We start from the raw sequence: 18,891 nt of genomic DNA, 5'->3' as shown, positions 1-18,891 counted from the left end.
TTGGCCAGGGCCTGTGCCTTAATGGCTGTTCGAGATTGATAGGCGATATTATACTCTTCCAATTCGATCGCCCACTTGATAAGCTGGCCAACAATTTTGACGTTGGTTAGAGCTTTGCCCATAGTACTATTGTTCAGGACTGTAATGGGATGCGACAGAAAGTAAGGCCTTAAACGTCGAGCCATAAGTACTAATCCATAAACCAACTTTTCCAGAGATGTGTATCGAGACTCAACTCCCTTTAATAAATGACTGAAAAAATACACTGGCCTCTGTACATTATCTTGCTCTTTTACTAATACTGCCCCCATGGCCTTGGGGGTAGCTGACAGGTAAACCCAGAGTGGCTCTCCTACGACAGGTTTGAACAAAGAGGGCAGGGTCTCCAGATATGTCTTTAACTCTTCAAAGGCCCGCGTGCATTCTTCATCCCACTGGAACTTAGAAGATTTTTGGAGAACTTTGAAGAAGGGTGCTGCCTTGTCTGCCAATCTGGAGATAAAACGGGACAAGGCTGTTATCCTTCCAACCATCTTCTAAGCCTCCTTCAAGTTATGGGGAGCCTTCATATCCCGAAGTGCTCGGACTTTCTCTAGGTTGGTTTCAATTCCTCGCTCAGTGACGAGATAGCCCAAGAATTTCCCTCCCTTAACTCCAAATAGGCACTTCAAAGGATTTAATTTCAACCCATACTGTTGTAGGGTGCCGCAAGTCTCCTCTACATCAGCTATTAGATTCGCCGCCAAGGCAGACTTGATGAGTATGTCATCCACATAGACTTCCACGTTGCGCCCTGCCTGCTCCCGGAAGATTTTGTCCATCATCCGTTGGAATGTGGCACCAGCATTCCTGAGTCTGAAGGGCATGACAGTATAACAGAATGTACCATTAGCCATAATGAAACTGACCTTTTCTTGATCCTCCACAGCTAAGGGGATTTGATGATATCCTTGATAAGCATCCAGCATGCAGATTCTTTCGCAACCAGCAGTTGAGTCCACCAGTTGATCAATTCTGGGCAGGGGATAACAGTCTTTAGGGATGGCTCGATTGAGGTCCCGAAAGTCTATGCAGACCCTCTATTTATTATTAGGCTTGGCTATTAAAACCACTTTGGAAAGCCAGGACGGGAATTATACTTCACGAACATGTCCTGCATTTCTGAGCTGGTCCACTTCAGCTCTGATAATTTTATTCTGGTCGGCTGAGAAGTTTTTTTTCTTCTGCTTTACAGACCTAGCATCTGGAAGAAGATGCAACTTGTGCTCCGCCACTTCAGACATGACCCCTAGTAATTCTTCGGTGGACCAGGCAAAGACATCTCTGTTACGGGTCAGGCATTGGATCAGTTCTTTTTTTATCTCGCGAGGTAAGTCACCTGCTACTCGAGTAAGACTCTCTGACCATTCAGGATAAAGCTGGACTTCCTCCCAGGGAATAGGCTCATCAGCTATAGGCAGGGGTTCTTCTTGAATGGCGTGTGATCCCGTCCGGAAGCTGAGTCGGATGACGGCGGGCCTTGTTGTGCAGAAAGTTGATGGAGAGTCGTTGAAGTGCTGGATCTATCGAGTACCCTCCTGGAAAGGTTCACATGGGCGGTCGACGACGAGAAATGACCGGGACGATGACGCTATTGCTCTGCATAAATGACAAGGCATCCCATTTTATACTACAACAGAAGTTTCTGGGTCTGACGGGTGTCAGGGAATGTCGGCTGTCAGGCTTTGTCTGGCGGTGATTGACACGTGGTTCTTTTTAATATGCTGGCGGCAAAACCGAAGGTGTATTGAGCTCCGACTGTTGGCATATTCCCTGACACCCTGATTATTCTCTCTAACAAGCGGTTACGATTCCTTGGCTGATTTATCCTGTAGTGTCTGAACAACGAGCCTGCGTTCCGAGATCTGGATTCGCCTTGCTATTATATACTATTACCTTTGACTTGTATGCCCCGATCTGTGCACCTTTGACTTGTATGCCCCGATCTGTGTTAAGCTTTTATCCCGACATGCCTTTGTTATCTGCTATCTCCGGTCTGCACATCTCGATCTGCACACTAGGTCTGTATCCGGACTTCTGCTCCTTGGCTTGGATGTTCCGACCTGCACGCCAGGTATGCACCTAGACCTGTGATCCTTGGCTTGGATGTCCCGACCTGCACGCTGGGTCTGTATCTAGACCTGTGATCCTTGTCTTGGATGTTCCGACCTGCACGCCAGGTCTTCACCTAGACCTGTGATCCTTGGCTTGGATGTCTCGACCTGCATGCTGGGTTTGTATCCAAACCTGTGATCCTTGTCTTGGATGTCCCGACCTGCACGCCAGGTCTGTAACCAGACCTGTGATCCTTGGCTTAGATGTACCGACCTGCACGCTGGGTCTGTATCCAGACCTGTGATCCTTGCCTTAGATGTCCTGACCAGCATGTCAGGTCTGTAACCAGACCTATGATCCTTGGCTTAGATGTCCCGACCTGCACGCTGGGTCTGTACCAGACCTCTATGTTTGTAGTTCTCCGTCTTCAGCTATACCTAGCCCGCGGGCCCGTTTATTACCCACTGTCAGGGCTAGTCTTATAATCCCCTCCTTTGACCACCCTGTCCTCTGAAACCTTGACTTTTACCACATAAGTTGGACTTTTGACCTCCCTGCTGTCTATGTCAGCTTGACTACTGACCAACCACGGAGGCTTGACTTCTTACCTTCCTGACCTCCACATAAGCTTGACTGTTGACCGGTCACGGAGGCTTGACTTCTGACATTCCTGACCTCCAAGTCAGCTTGACTTCTGACCCTCTTGGGGCCTTGACTTATAACCACATCATCCTATCGAACCCACAATACCTACACCGTATCACAAGCCTCCCCCTCAAGTCTAGTAGAAGGAGGCTCTAGTCCAACTGACTAGACCCCCATCCTTGTGTTAGCTGACCTGGTTCCCGCTTGCTCTGCTGACTTGTCTTTTATCTGTATTCTGCAAAATTTCTCTCTGCCTTGGGAGATGAACGATCCCCTTCTGCACTTATGAGGACTCCTCAACTTCTAGGCGCACTTTTTTCCTATAAATGTAACACTGTTTTCCACATATCGCCCCAAGTTCCGAGGAAATCCCTTCACCTTCTCTTTCCCTATAAAAAATCTGAACGTCCAATGCTTCCAAATATCCTCTTGTGAATAGAGTACCTCATTTCCATGGAACCTACCACAGAAACTAGCGAACTTGCTTCGACAGACTTCCCATCTGTTGGAGTTATCAACTCAAAAAGAAGAAGCTTTGCTCCGGCAAATTGCCACTTTGAAGGAGTTGTTGGCTCAAAAGGAAAGCATCCTTCAGGAGATGACCGCTAGCAGAGATCTTCAGGCTTCCCTTACTCATGAGATGGAGAGCCTCTGGCTGGCGGCCAAATCTAGGACCCGAGCCGAAATCGCTCTTAAGCATAAAGCTCAATTGGACTTTCATAGTCAGGGGCAGTATATTGTTTATTTGAAGAGGAAGCATGAAGATGAGGTGATTCTTTTGAAAGAGGAAGGATGGATCAAAGATGAAACCATTGGGCAACTGAAGCGTACCATCGACCTTATTACAGAAGATCTAATTAAGGTCCGAGCTCATCTGACTAAGCAGGCTCAAGCGTCTGTCTCTGGTAGCCATGTGAATCCTTAAAGAATGCACCTCTGCTTTTAATAGAACAACATTTGTTTTTTGTATTCCCCTCCTATTGTAGCTCCACACTTTGCTTCGGCTATCATCATGTTTTAATAGAACATCTGTGTCTGTCTAATATTTCTAACAAAAATAACAATAATAAAAATAGCTTGCTTACCCAAGGTTACCTCATACCATATGAACTCTTGACCAAAGACAATGAGCCAGTTGAGGATAGGCCTACGAGATTCCCTATATAATCAGAACCCTTGAATACTGCTTATTGACCAGCCGGACGCGATAACTTAGCTTGCGGCTTGGCGTGTCGGCGAATATAAGACATGCTGCTCGAGAAAATCATTACCCGATTGAGAAGGTCGTTGGTCGTGAGAGTCCTGCTCACTTATAACTCGCATTGGGGCGAGAGTCTGGGACAGCCGACCTGGAAGGTCGTTGGGCGTGAGAGTCATGCTCACTTATAACTCGCACTGGGGCGAGAGTCTGAGACAGCCGACCTGGAAGGTTGTTGGGCGTGAGAGTCATGCTCACTTATAACTCGCACAGGGGCGAGAGTCTGGGACAGCTGACCTGGAAGGTCGTTGGGCGCGAGAGCCATGCTCACTTATAACTCGCACTGGGGCGAGAGTCTGGGACAGCCGACCTGGAAGGTCGTTGGGCGTGAGAGTCATGCTCACTTATAACTCACACTGGGGCGGGAGTCTGGAATAGCCAACCGGGAAGGTCGTTGGGCGTGAGAGTCATGCTCACTTATAACTCGCACTGGGGCGAGAGTCTGAGACAACCGACCTGGAAGGTCGTTGGGCATGAGAGTCATGCTTACTTATAACTCGCACTGGGGCGAGAGTCTGGGACAGCCGACCTGGAAGGTCGTTGGGCGTGAGAGTCATGCTCACTTATAACTTGCACTGGGGTGAGAGTCTGGGACAGCTGACCTGGAAGGTCGTTGGGCGTGAGAGTCATGCTCACTTATAACTCACACTGGGGCAAGAGTCTGGGACAACCGACCTGGAAGGTCGTTGGGCGCAAGAGCCATGTTCACTTATAACTCGCACTAGGGTGAGAGTCTGGGACAGCCGACCTGGAAGGTCGTTGGGCGCGAGAGCCATGCTCACTTATAACTCGCACTGGGGCAAGAGTCTGGGATAGCCGACCTGGAAGGTCGTTGGGCGTGAGAGTCATGCTCACTTATAACTCGCACTGGGGCGAGAGTCTGGGACAGCCGACCTGGAAGGTCGTTGGGCGTGAGAGTCATGCTCACTTATAACTCGCACTGGGGCGAGAGTCTGGGACAGCCGACCTGGAAGGTCGTTGGGCGTGAGAGTCATGCTCACTTATAACTCGCACTGGGGCGAGAGTCTGGGACAGCCGACCTGGAAGGTCGTTGGGCGTGAGAGTCATGCTCACTTATAACTCACACTGGGGCGAGAGTCTGGGACAGCCGACCTGGAAGGTCGTTGGGCGTGAGAGTCATGCTTACTTATAACTCGCACTGGGGCGAGAGTCTGGGACAGCTGACCTGGAAGGTCATTGGGCATGAGAGTCATGCTTACTTATAACTCGCACTTGGGCGAGAGTATGGGACAGCCGACCTGGAAGGTCGTTGGGCGTGAGAGTCATGCTCACTTATAACTCGCACTGGGGCAAGAGTCTGGAACAGCCGACCGGGAAGGTCGTTGGGCGTGAGAGTCATGCTCACTTATAACTCACACTGGGGCAAGAGTCTGGGACAGCCAACCTGAAAGGTATATTCCGACCAAGATAGATGTTGCCAATCCGGGAGGTTATTTCCCGCCCCGGATAGATATTGTCGACCCAGAAGGTAATTTCCCGACCAGGTATTATTTGAAGCTCACTTGATTTTGTCTGCAGGCAAAAAAGGTATTGTGAGGATAAAGAGATTTAAAATACTACTTAGCCCCTAGGACGTTTTATGGACTTGTGACGTTTGAACTTCTTTCCCGCCTATTTTCTTTGCCATTTCCTGAGAGATCGCCTAGTGAACGTTTTCCCTATGCCCGCTTTACCTCATGATTTCCTTATCACATCCATCATTAATACGCTTCCTAGGAGAGCGACACCTGTCTCATGCCTTTATTGCTTACGTCGTATGACGCTGCCAACTGCACTACTTTTTGTACACGTCTTCCGAGAAAAGCATATCGTTCCATGATCGGACGGCTTTGAGCGCTTTGCCCAAAAATATACCCGACACTGCCTTTCGATATTCCCTAGGAAAACCCTCGTTATAAGCCCTAAAGGTAGTCCGTCGTCGCTGCCTTGAGTGTTTCGACTGCCTTCGTCTTCTTGCTGCGTTGTTGTCTCTGGTGCACTGTCTCCTCCCCTTCTACACTCTTCCCGCCGGGTGCCCTTCTTCTTCTCAACTATCCTCTTCTTCAACCTTCCTCATCTCGATAATGGTTGATGGTAAGGCTACCTTTTGGCATTCGTGTTTCATTTCTGACATAGACCAACACGACCTATCCATGATTCGGTCTGACTTGAGGCTTGACAAAGAATACGTACTTCGCATCCCCACACCCATCGAGCATCCTTCATCCCCTCCGGAAGGCTTTATAACTGTTTTCCGGGATCAACTGCTGGGGGGCCTCCGTTTTCCTATCCATCCTTTTATTTCTTCCCTGAGCGAATATTTTGGCATCTGCATATCTCAATTTGCTCCCAACTTCTTCAGAGCAGTTTGCGGCACCGTCATTTTATGTCGTGTGTACCGACTTCCGTTGACAGTCCAACTATTTCACCATTTTTACTCTTTTAAACGCTCGGAACCGGGAGTGTTTATGGTACAGGCGAGGCCGGGTTATAAATTTTTTTCGGACATGTCTTCTTCCAATAAGGGGTGGAAATCTCGTTTCTTTTTTATTATGTCCCCTAAGCCCTTGGTTGGGCCTGCCCAGTGGTGCTCTAACATCCCTTCCAACCTCCCTGTACATCGACACCAACCCTCCTTAACGCCGCTTCAGAAACACTACAAGGTGTGAGCGTTAGCCTTTCTATATTACTTTTGGAAGGCTTTCTGTATTTGTTTGGGCTCAGCCCCGTTCGGGCAGACATCGGGGCTCCGTTTGGTAAGACCCCGTTTTCCTCTCCGCTACTCTTCGCTAACTGAGGTATCTTTCTTTCTTATCGCAGAGGTTGCCATGTTCCGAGCGTACTCCTCCGATGTTAAGCGCCAATCTATCTCCTATTTGAAAACTTTAAGTGAGGAGCTTAAGCAAGGTTTGGCAGCTTCTTCCCTATCTGGCCCTTCTGCTGCACAGTCTGCTCCTTCCGCTCCACCATCTATCCCACCGACGTCGGCCCAGGAGGAAGCTTCTTCGACCATTCCCATGGATGTGGCTCCAGTGGAAGACCTGGCCGCTGTAGGACAGGTTGATCTGCCCACTGAAGAGCAGATCGAGGAGGCCACTGAAGAGCAGGTCGGGGAGGCCACTGAAGAGCAGGTCGAGAAAAAGCAAGCTGCATCTCCCCGGCCAGCCAAACGTATGAAACTTCAGTGCAAGAGGAAGAAGGTTACTCCAGCTATTCAGGCGTCACCTCAACCTCTTCCTTCCAGTCGTCGCTCATCTGCTGCCCTTCGTTCTTTAGAAACCTCGGAAACCAGGGATGCTACCCCCGACCGGGAGATTAATATGGGGTCGGAAGTTCCTGTCATGTCACCCCAGATATTTGCCCTGATCCCCGATCCATATGAAGCTTCTGGGCAAACCCTCCTTACTGCTCCCTCTTCTGGACAGGCCCCTCTTCCAGCCACTACCCCATACGGGGGTTCTGCCCCTTTAGCCGCTGACCTCCCAATAACCACTCCGGCCTCTACTTCTCGCTCTCGAAGGAAGTTCCGCAAGAAGTATTCATTTACTGACTCTTGGCGCCTGCCTTCTTCCACAGAGCCTGGTGCCACCAAAGGAACTACAGAAGAGGCTCCTCCCCCGATTGCCCTGGTTGAATTAGAGGGCGACCTAGCAGCTTCCTAACGCTCCGGTAATCAGAAGTTTTGGAAGAATCCCCTGATGATGGGGTTAGATCAAGCAGCTTGCCAGATGGTTACTGCAAGTCCTCTTATCTCTATGCTCCTCTGCTGGAATCTTTTATAATTTTTCTTCCTATATCTAACGCAAGCCTGCTCCGCCAACCTAAGTGTTGCTCAGTACGCCTGCAGCTTACAGAGGGAGAATGAAGTATTAAAGACTCGTCTTGAGGAGTTAGAGTTGCCGCTAACTCGTCGCAATCCCCTCAATCCGACTCCTGGAGACCTAGCGCATTATCTTCGCTTGATTGGGGAGTCTGCAGAGTCTGCCCACAATATTTCTCATGCAACTTTTGACAAGATAAAGGCTTTGGAAGCGGCTCTGCAGACAAGCGAGTCCAAATTGGCTTCCGAAGTGGAGAGGCGTCGGGCGCTAGCAGTTGAGCTGGATAAAAAGGATGCCCAGTTGGCGAGCCTACAGGAAACCCGGGAGACTCTTCAGAAGACTATAACAGAAGTCTAGGGTCAATTGGCTTTCAGCGCCGACCGGGAGAAAACCCTTCAAAGCTAGTGGGAGGTCAGTCAAGCGACTCTTAGATCTATGCAGGCCGACCTTCTGAAAGCTCAAGAGAACATTTCTCAAAGTCAACAAGCCTTGACTCTGGCCAACGCTGACAAGGAGAAGGTTGAGACTAAGCTGACAGATTACCAGGCAGGGGAAGTGGGTCGTCTGAGAGCCTACAGGCGAGCCTACGTTACCTCTGTTAGGATCGTTCGTACTCGGCTAGAGAGGGGGGGTGTGAATAGCCGCCCCAAATCGTCGCGTTTCTTTCTACAAACTAGGGTTAGCGCAGCGGAAATAAAAACAAGAAACGAAGACAAGAAATCAAACCTCAATACACGTCGATGTAACGAGGTTCGGAGATGAAACTCCTACTCCTCGGCGTGTCCGTAAGGTGGACGAAGCCTATCAATCCGTCGGTGGATGAGTCCCCGGAGAACCGGCTAATATATACTCCTTGTGGGTGGAGAAGCCTCGCCACAATAACTCTTGCAACAGCAAGATAAAAGTATACAAAATACAAAGAAACACAAGACAATATGAATGTAAAACAAACACGCTTGCCTTCTCGTCGACTGGTTGAAGCAGCAACTTCACGAGACGCCTACAACAGCAGGAACCCAGTCGAAGAAGCTCACACGAAGCTTCGGAACTCAACAAAGCTCAAGAGCACAGCAGTAGCTCAGTAGGAAGTAGAGAAAGAAGAAGTCAGGCTCGCAGCAGCAGCCCTCCTTTTATAACCTGCGAAGAAAGCAAAGAAACACAGAAGAAATCTAGCCGTTGTGTCGCAACGGCTAGTGCCTGGATCGGTCTGTGGACCGATCAGGCTCAATGTGGAGCTTCTGTTCCGTCCCTGATCGGTCCATGGACCGATCAGGGAACCTCCTGATCGGTCCACAGACCGATCAGGAACTTCTGATCGGTCCGGACCGATCAGGCTTCTCTTCGGTCCCGAACCTCTTTGCGCCTCCTGTTCGGCTTCTAATCGACTCCTGATCGGTCACCAGACCGATCAGTTATCACACAGTAGGCTACTGATGTGTTACTGATCGGTCACCAGACCGATCAGAATATTTGAGGTATCACTGGATCGATCACCAGATCGACCCAGTTCATGGTTTTCGCCCAAACCAAGTCCAAACCAACATTCGGTCAATCTTGACCTGTTGGTACATTGCGCCTAGCATCCAGTCACTCCCTTGACCTGCTAGGACTCCCCGCTAAGTGTCCGGTCAATCCCTTTGACCCACTTAGACTTTTCTCTCCGTACCAAGTATCCGGTCACTCCTATGACCTACTTGGACTTCCCATCACCAGATGTCCGATCACCCATGATCCATCCGGATTTTCTTGCCCGGCTTCACTCACTGGACTTTCACCTAGTTTCACTCACTAGGATTTTCACCGACTTCACTCACCAGATTTCCACACCGCCTAACATCCCGCTTAGACTTTCACCGCCTCGGCTTCACTCACGTGACTTTCCAACCGCCTAACATCCATTAGGACTTTCCCACCGCCTCGGTTTCACTCACCAGACTTTCCACCTTGCCAAACTCCCTGTTTGGGCTTTCCCGTGCCAAGTCTCCATACTTGACTCTTCCGCGCCAAGCTACCGCTGACTTTTCCCCGCCAAGTTTCCGATTTGACTTTTCCAGGCCAAGTCTCCATACTTGACTTTTCACGTGCCAATCCGCTCAGCTTGGTTAATCAGGTCAACCTTGACCTAAGGTTGCACCTACAATCTCCCAAACACCTATGCTTGTCAAACATCAAGAATACAACTCTCTTCTCGTCAAACATCGTCAAACATCAAAACACAACTCGAGTCAGGTCAACTCGAGTCAGATTAACTCGAGTCAGGTCAACTCGAGTCAGATTAACCAGGTCAACCTTGACCTAAGGTTGCACCAACAATCTCCCCCTTTTTGATGTTTGACAAAATCCAAAATCAAGTTAGGTTAACCCGATAACCTAACTTAGGTTTTCCAATGTTCTTCCTTGAACATTCTTCCAAAACCTACACTCTCCCCCTTGGGACATCTCTCCCCTTTTTTGACACACATCAAAAAGAGGGAATCAAGGTCAAGAGTTTTTTCCTAATGAAAGTCCTATACCTTTCATTGAAACCCTTAATTTCCCCCTTGAAACTAAATTCAACAATCAATTAGTGATAATCCCACATCACTCAAGTCTATAGGAGTAAAAACTCCCCCTAAAAGTCAACTCCCCCTTGACTAATAGGTAAAACTCCCTCTTGACTATTGCACCAACAATGTCTTGGAGAGTTTCAAACCTTTAGAAACCTGAAACTCAACTCCCACAGCTGAAATTTCAGACCACAGTCGAAATTCAGTAAATTCAGCACGCCTGATCGGTCACCGGACCGATCAGAACCCCTCTGGATCGGTCCCCAGACCGATCCAGCCTTCCCTGGATCGGTCCAGTGACCGATCCAGCCTTGGACAGATTCGAGTTCTGATTTCCTTCTCCCGAAATTCAGAAACTCACAACAAATTCCAGAAATTTCTAAAAATTATGAAATTTTGAGGATACATTCCTCATAACATATACTATCAAGGAAAAATAGTTTTCTATGAAAATAACTTCCATTTTTCAATCTTGATACAAAGTTCAAAAACTTTGAAATAGTTCAAGTTTAACTCAACTTTGTATCACAATGTTCAATGATGAATGCAAACACTAAGATGGCTTCATCAAGGTTTTCCAAATCAATTTCAAAATGATTTTAAACCTTTTAATTTAGGACCATAATCTTAGGGCTAAATGTACATGACTTGTACACAAGCTTTCCCTATGATCCTCCATTTCTTGAATTAGGCTCATCTAGGTACAAGAACTATGCACCTTGATCCTAATTCATGATCCTAATATCTCACACACATCTAAAGTGTATCAAACACATCCATGGCAATTTTAATGTGAGATAAGGGTTTAGGTATCTTAGACTAAGGTATCATGCATTTTCTAAACACAAATTTGATCTCAATATCAAAATGTGTTTTTCATCCTTAAATCAATTCAATTGATTATTAATGCAAGAGATGATGACATGGCATAAAATGGTATCATAAATGAAAACATGTGCCAATGTCATGATGTCATGGCATAAAGTATGAAACTTAAATAAACATGACATAAAAGCTAGCCTAAGCATTATCATGACATTTCAAATGATAATAAAACTAAACATGATGTCATGACATGTGAGGGCAAACAATCATGGCAAGATTTAGCATAAATATACCTAGATTACCTATCTAAGTATCCTTAACCACTTGGCTAACTTCAAATTTAATCCTAGATTGCCCCAAAATGTCAAAATCCTAATTTTGACACTTCTTGAACTCTAGATTAATTCATGCCACTTAAAAATCAAATTTATCCTCAAAACTTGGCATGTTTCTTTTTTTTCAAGAGTTCTCTAGATTTTCCCAAATTGTACCAATTGAGATTAAAAATGAAATTTCCAATCTTTAGGCACATTTAACTCTTCAAAGGAGTAAATGATAATTCCATTTCATTTTCAAAAGTTCTCAAAACCTTGAAAATGCTCCTTGAGTGTCAATTTCCTCAAAGTTGGGTTAACTATCCTTCTAATCGGAGTTGACACTCTCTAACCCATCTATGGGGTAGAGAAGATGCTCCTAGGAACCCAATACCTATTAGAGCTCATTGGGTTCACTAAATATTCACTAGGGATAACTTCCCTAGCAACCCTCCTAATGACCCTCTTAGGCTTTAAAGCCTTGGCCATTTGGGACTCATCAAGATCCACTCTAGGGGTGACTCTCCTTGTAACCTTGGTGTTGGTCTTCCTAGCCCTAGGTTTTGTTCCATAATCGAATGGAACATTATGATATGTGGGCTTGACCACTTGAGACTTAGGTTTGTCACCCAAACCTTTCTTGTCCTTGGACATTGGTTTTTGACCCTTAAACCCTAGAGATGACTTCTCGAAGTTCTTAAGAGCCTTTTCCATAGTATCAAGTCTTGACCTCAAGACTTGATTCTCCTTCTCTAATACCTCAATTTTTAATTTTTCATTTTTCTTTGAGGTATTCCTAGGCATATGTCTAGATGATTTGGGATTTCTATCTAGATTTTCCTTAGCCTTAGATGAGTTAATTCTAGGGTTAGCATTTCTAGAATTGTTCTTATCTAGGCTAACATGCTTGGCTCCTAAGCACATGTATCGGTTTCTAGTGTTAACATGCTTATCATTATTAACAATGGCAATAAGACTACTAGCATGCATCCTACTAGAATTGCAAGAATGGGCTTTAAATGTTACCTTAGGGTTTGCCTTAGCTCCCCCTTTACACGTGTTTGGCCTCTTGTCCTTGTGAGGTTGCCTCCCCCTTGGACATTGACTCCTATAGTGTCCCCGTTGCTTGCATTGGAAGCACACCACGTGCTTCTTGCTCTTGCATGTCGGGACTCCGGCTTCCTTGATCTTTGGCGCCGGTGAAGTCTTCTTAGTCTTCTTTGGACATTTACTCTTGTAATGTCCAAATTCCCTACACTCAAAACACATTATATGCAATTTACTTGAACTTAAAGTGTTTGAGTTACCTAGGGTTGAGGATGGATGGATGCTCTCTTCTTCATCCCTTCCGGAGGTAGAAGCTTCTTCTTCGTGCTCCGATCTTGAAGAAGACCTCACCTCCTCTTCTTCTTTAGATGTTGAGTAGCCCTCAACTTCTAATTCCTCACCTCCACGATGTGAGCTACTTGGCTCACTAGGCTCCTCTTCATGGCTTGAAGTGGGGCTCTCCTCATGGAGTTCGGCCAAGTTGTTCCACAACTCCTTGGCATTATTGTATCCTCCTATCTTACACAAAATATCATTAGGTAAACAAAATTCAATGATTTTCGTTACCTCGTCATTGATTTCGGATTGTCGGATTTGCTCTTTCGTCCACTCCTTCTTCTTGATAGGTTTTCCTTCCTCATCCATCGGAGGGGAAAACCCTTCTTGTACACAAAACCAATTTAACATATTAGTCCTAAGAAAATACATCATCCTTACCTTCCAATATGTGAAGTTGTCGTGAGACTCGTAGAAGGGTTGAATCGTGACATCTTCTCCATAGAGATCCATCTCTAGCCAGTGCTCCCCCGGGTGTTGATCCGTCGAAGAGCGGCCTCGCTCTGATACCACTTGTTAGGATCGTTCGTACTCGGCTAGAGAGGGGGGGTGTGAATAGCCGCCCCAAATCGTCGCGTTTCTTTCTACAAACTAGGGTTAGCGCAGCGGAAATAAAAACAAAAAACGAAGACAAGAAATCAAACCTCAATACACGTCGATGTAACGAGGTTCGGAGATGAAACTCCTACTCCTCGGCGTGTCCGTAAGGTGGACGAAGCCTATCAATCCGTCGGTGGATGAGTCCCCGGAGAACCGGCTAATATATACTCCTTGTGGGTGGAGAAGCCTCGCCACAATAACTCTTGCAACAGCAAGATAAAAGTATACAAAATACAAAGAAACACAAGACAATATGAATGTAAAACAAACACGCTTGCCTTCTCGTCGACTGGTTGAAGCAGCAACTTCACGAGACGCCTACAACAGCAGGAACCCAGTCGAAGAAGCTCACACGAAGCTTCGGAACTCAACAAAGCTCAAGAGCACAGCAGTAGCTCAGTAGGAAGTAGAGAAAGAAGAAGTCAGGCTCGCAGCAGCAGCCCTCCTTTTATAACCTGCGAAGAAAGCAAAGAAACACAGAAGAAATCTAGCCGTTGTGTCGCAACGGCTAGTGCCTGGATCGGTCTGTGGACCGATCAGGCTCAATGTGGAGCTTCTGTTCCGTCCCTGATCGGTCCATGGACCGATCAGGGAACCTCCTGATCGGTCCACAGACCGATCAGGGAACTTCCTGATCGGTCTGGGGACCGATCAGGCTTTGTGCTGATCGGTCCCCAGACCGATCAGCCCCTCTTGCGCCCGCCTCTGCTCGCTTTATCGACTCGATCGGTCACCGATCGACCGCTATCACACGAGGGCTATCGATGTGTTACCATTGGTCACCGCACCGATCGTAATATTTGAGGTATCACCGATCGATCACCGATCAACCCGGCTCATGGTTGTCGCCCAAACCAAGTCCAAACCAACATCCCGTCAATCTTGACTGTTGGTACATTGCGCCTAGCATCCGGTCACTCCCTTGGACTCCCCACTAAGTGTCCGTCAATCCCTTTGACCCACTTAGACTTTTCTCTCCGTACCAAGTATCCGGTCACTCCTATGACCTACTTGATCCATCACCGGATGTCCGATCACCCTTGATCCATCCGGATTTTCCCTTGCCCGGCTTCCCTCACTGGGACTTTCACCTAGTTTCACTCACTAGGATTTTCACCGCCTCACTCACCAGGATTTCCACACCGCCTAACATCCCAGCTAGGACTTTCTCACTGCCTGGCTTCACTCACCGGACTTTCCAACCGCCTAACATCCAGTTAGGACTTTCCCACCGCCCGGTTTCACTCACTGGGACTTTCCACCTGCCAGAACTCCCTTGGCCTTTCCCTGCCAAGTCTCCATACTTGGACTTTCCGCGTGCCAAGCTACCTGCTTGGACTTTTCCCCGTGCCAAGTTTCCGTACTTGGACTTTTCCAGTGCCAAGTCTCCATACTTGGACTTTTCGTGTGCCAAGCTCCCTGCTTGGACTTTTCCCGAATCAGGTCAACCAGGTCAACCTTGACCTAAGGTTGCACCTACAATCTCCCAAACACCTATGCTTGTCAAACATCAAGAATACAACTCTCTTCTCGTCAAACATCGTCAAACATCAAAACACAACTCGAATCAGGTCAACTCGAGTCAGATTAACTCGAGTCAGGTCAACTCGAGTCAGATTAATCAGGTCAACCTTGACCTAAGGTTGCACCAACAACCTCCCCTTTCTTCATGAGAAAACTTGGAGATCTGATGAGTTTCATGGTATACTGTGGCGCGGGTGGAGGAGCTCGCCAAATGTTTAAACAGAATTTGGTTCGGGCCGCCCCTTCAGAAGATTTCTTAGATATAGGTCGCATCATGAACGAGATTCCTGATGGGTCATTCCCTTCTTTCAAAGATGATGATGACTTCTTCCTCCTCCCTGAGCCTCCGGCCGATTCTACGTCCTGCCCCACTGAACCCCCTGCTGGCTCTATTGAAGATAATCCCAACCCTGCTGACGATAATCCCTAAGATGGACATATGTATTGCACTTTTATGCACTTTTTGATGTACTGATCAATTCTCTTTCAACTTATTTGCTGATTTATCTTCATTTTAGCGTGTTTATCCTTCTCGTGATACCACTTGCCCGCGGGCTTTCGCTTGTCTCTTAGCATATTAATCTTCTAACAGTAGGTTTGCTCTATTGTTGATAGTCTTGTATACTTCCCTCCTGAAACGCCCCAAGGCCTTGTAAATGTGTAATTTGGCCACCTATTTTAGGCTCGATCGGGGATCCCCCTATTGCCCCGACCTGCTTTCCTTGCCTTTCTCTGCTGATCCCCCTGACATGGTCCTGCTCCTCGATCTATCCTTTCCACGTATTCCAGGTCTGGATAACCGAAGACCGGGAAATTAAGAATTAAGTCCAGACCAAGCTCCCTCGTGATCCAGGTCTGGATAGACGAAGATTGGGTAAGTAAAATTTAAGTCCTAGCCTGGGAAAGCGAGGGCACTTTTCTAAGACAGTTGTTCATATCTTTTCCCGAGATCCGTCTCTTCGTATTTCGCGCCGGTACTTTTCCACATATGCCCTTGGGCGTTATTTCCGAGGAAGATCCTTCAGCTCTCTTTGTTCCCGCCCATTATTTTGCTCCGATGGATGATAATCTGACGAAATTACCCCTTTGCCTTGCGGCTATAAATATTCTCCTCGCTTTCGACTTCAAGCGTTTCATGTCCTTTTCTTCTTCCGTCCGCTTGAATCCCTCCTTACTTTTGATCCTCCTATTTTTGTGTCGATAGCTTTCTGCTTGATCTTTCTTCCTTTTGTTTCTTGTTCTTATGGTCTCCCCCTCTTTTCTTCCTTCTTTGGCGGCGGTGTACTATCCTGGCTCGTCCACTTTCGATGAATTGGATCGGGATGACCTGGGCTATAATTACGGAGTCGAGGATAATGCGCATGTAGTCATTCCTACCGGGATACATCGATTTTTTGATCCTCCCCATGGATATTGCACTTTCTTTAAAGAGCAATTTGTGGCTGACCTTCGTATTCCTCTCCACCCTTTCTTTTCTGACATATGTTGCTATTTCCGGATTCCCCTGGGACAACTAACACCCAACTCCATAAGGATCCTCTGTGGCCTTGTAGTGTTATGTGATGTGTGTGAACTATCCTGGTCCGCTCACTTATTTCATTGCTTCTTCACCCTCCGGGGCCAGGAAGAGGGTACATTCCGTTTTCAGCCCTGTCTTCGAACTACTTTTTTCTCATCCCTACCGCCTTCTGACCCGAGCTGGAGGAACAAATTTTTCTTCATTAGCTTTCCTCACGAGGTGGAGTGGCCCTTGCGATGGCAACAATCACTTCCTCCATCTCCCGAACTAGGGGAATTTCATCTTGATTCTTCTTACATAGAAGCCTCATCTCGCTTAGCCAGCTGGCAGTTGAACTTAACGCGTCTATTATTTGAGGAGGAATTGTTATCCTATTTTCGCCTGAGTTATCTGACCCTCGAGACGCCTCGTTCCCTAGATGAGCCTTTCTTTCCGTTCTGTTATCCCTTCATAGGTACTTTATTTTCTTTGCGACAACTAATGTTTCACTTTATCTTGTGCAGCTGAAGTCTTAATCAATGCTTCGGAGGTTCAGCCCCTTCCTCTGAGCGATATGGAAATAATGAGGCATGGTCGAGTTATCCTACAGAGGAGAGCACTCCCCCACTCATCTTCGACTTCAATCGGTGGGGCAGCCCCGGCCAATCCTCCACCCCGACCTGCTCGACGAGGGTCTTCTGGTGTCCGACCTGCTCCCTTAGCTCGCCCCACTCGCCCACGTACTGCACGTCCACCTCGGTCGGCCTCCCCTGCTCGCCTCCGGGCTGCACATCCACCTCGGCCGGCTACCCCTGTTCGCCCCCGAGCCCCACGTACAGCTCGGCCTACTACCCCCACACCCCTCCAATCAGTTAGTCCTGCCAGAGCCACTTATATCCCTGGTCTGGGCCTTGGTGAAAGACGTCTGGGCCTTGGTGGAAGATCAGGCAACGTTTCCTTCGCCAGCCCTATTTTCAGAGAAGCTTCTCAAGCAGCTCGCCAGGCCCACTCCACAAATGACCGTCTGAACCATGATGCCCCTTCTCCCTCTAGACGCAGGGCTCGATCACCTTCCGATGACTTTGACTCGGATGGCCAGCCGCTGGCTCAGAGACGTCAATGCCGAGCCCCTCGTCCTATGTCTGACTCAGGCCCGTCTTCTATCCCTTCTCCTCCTCCAGCCGCAGTTGCCTCTCCTCCACCTCCCATTGTGACTCCGCCTCCAATCCTGAACCCGGTAAATGATCCCCCTACTCCATCTGGTATTCAGGTCGAGCCTCCGTTGGCTCAACCTTACGCATCGCAGCAACCTTAGGGCGGCGGAGCTGGCCCCTCAGAACGCCCTTCAGTTACCCCACCCGCAGCACCTCCTCAAGGGCCTTCTTCAGCTCCTTCTGGCTCAACTGCTGAGCCCTTCGTTCCTCTTGGCTCAGCCGCGGGGCCCTCAAAACCACCCCCGCTTACTCATCACTGTTATTTTACTACTGTCCCTTCTGAGAAGAGGTTATGGTCCCGAACAGATATTTCCACTAGCTCCCTCAAGATAAAAGGTCGTCTAGTCACTTTATGGGAAGAAAGCATACAGCACATGGACTCCTTGCCTCCCCTGGCTCAGATGGACAAATTCGCAGAATTGTATATCAAGGTAAACTCTGAAGATTTCCAAATTGTTGTTTTTCCCGCTCTTATCAAATATTTCCTATATGTCCCAGGCTTGTGCAGAGTCTCTGGCAGTGAACAATTCCTTCCATGCTATTCATTATCAGAATAAGGTGCTGTGGGACTAGGTCGCTGAATTGGAACTACAATTGAATGATCCTGCCCAAGCTAGCCATGCTTCGCGGGCCGAGATAAAAGATTTGACCAAAAAGAAGAACAGTCTGGAAGTATCCCTAGCGTTGGCCAACCATGAACTTAAAGATCTCTAGGAAAAGCAAAGTCGAGTTGATATTGTGCACCAGTAGAGTATAAATCAACAAGCTTTAGAGCATCAACGAGCTATGGACCAGTTGGCTCAGAAGCTACGTGCTGCCGAGACTCTAGCGCAGGAGCAAGACAAGAAGTTGAAATCTCAAGAGGCCCAATTGACCTCCCAAGCAGCAGAACTGGCCACTGTCCAGAATGAACTGGCTGAGGCTCGGGCTACCACAGAGGGCGTATCAACAGCTCTGGTTATTTACAGAGATGGAGAGAACGACCGCTGTCTACAGAACCGTGCTCTGTATCTGCGTTCTCCGGAATTCTGTGTACAAGTTGGACAGCGTTTCTCCATGTCTGTTATCTATGGGGCGGGCAAGGCTCTGCGCCAACTTTATGAGCAAGACTATTTAAAGTCAATTTCACCTCCTGAATTTTTAGACCATGATCGGATCCTTAAAGAGAT

The 18,891-nt window shown here is 47.8% G+C and overlaps 1 protein-coding gene across 1 annotated transcript; it reads left to right on the top strand.

Moving 5' to 3' along the window:
* Positions 1 to 8,253: 8,253 nt before the first annotated feature.
* Positions 8,254 to 17,823, top strand: LOC122004045 (protein transport protein sec31-like). Its single transcript, XM_042558991.1, has 2 exons — positions 8,254 to 8,428; positions 17,033 to 17,823. The coding sequence occupies exons 1-2, from the start codon at positions 8,254 to 8,256 to the stop codon at positions 17,821 to 17,823; spliced, it is 966 nt and encodes a 321-aa protein (XP_042414925.1).
* The last annotated feature ends 1,068 nt before the right edge of the window (positions 17,824 to 18,891 follow it).

Source organism: Zingiber officinale, chromosome 1A (genome assembly GCF_018446385.1).
Source record: "Zingiber officinale cultivar Zhangliang chromosome 1A, Zo_v1.1, whole genome shotgun sequence".
Lineage (NCBI taxonomy): Eukaryota > Viridiplantae > Streptophyta > Magnoliopsida > Zingiberales > Zingiberaceae > Zingiber > Zingiber officinale.
This window is presented reverse-complemented; position numbering and strand designations above follow the sequence as displayed.

What these genes read in the sequence shown, in the direction of transcription:
- LOC122004045 (XM_042558991.1), top strand. Translation starts at nt 8,254, where the DNA reads ATGCAGGCCGACCTTCTGAAAGCTCAAGAGAACATTTCTCAAAGTCAA. An exon ending in TACCTCTGTTAGGATCGTTC is followed by an intron (nt 8,429 to 17,032) that starts GTACTCGGCTAG and finishes TATCTTGTGCAG; the next exon opens with CTGAAGTCTTAATCAATGCT.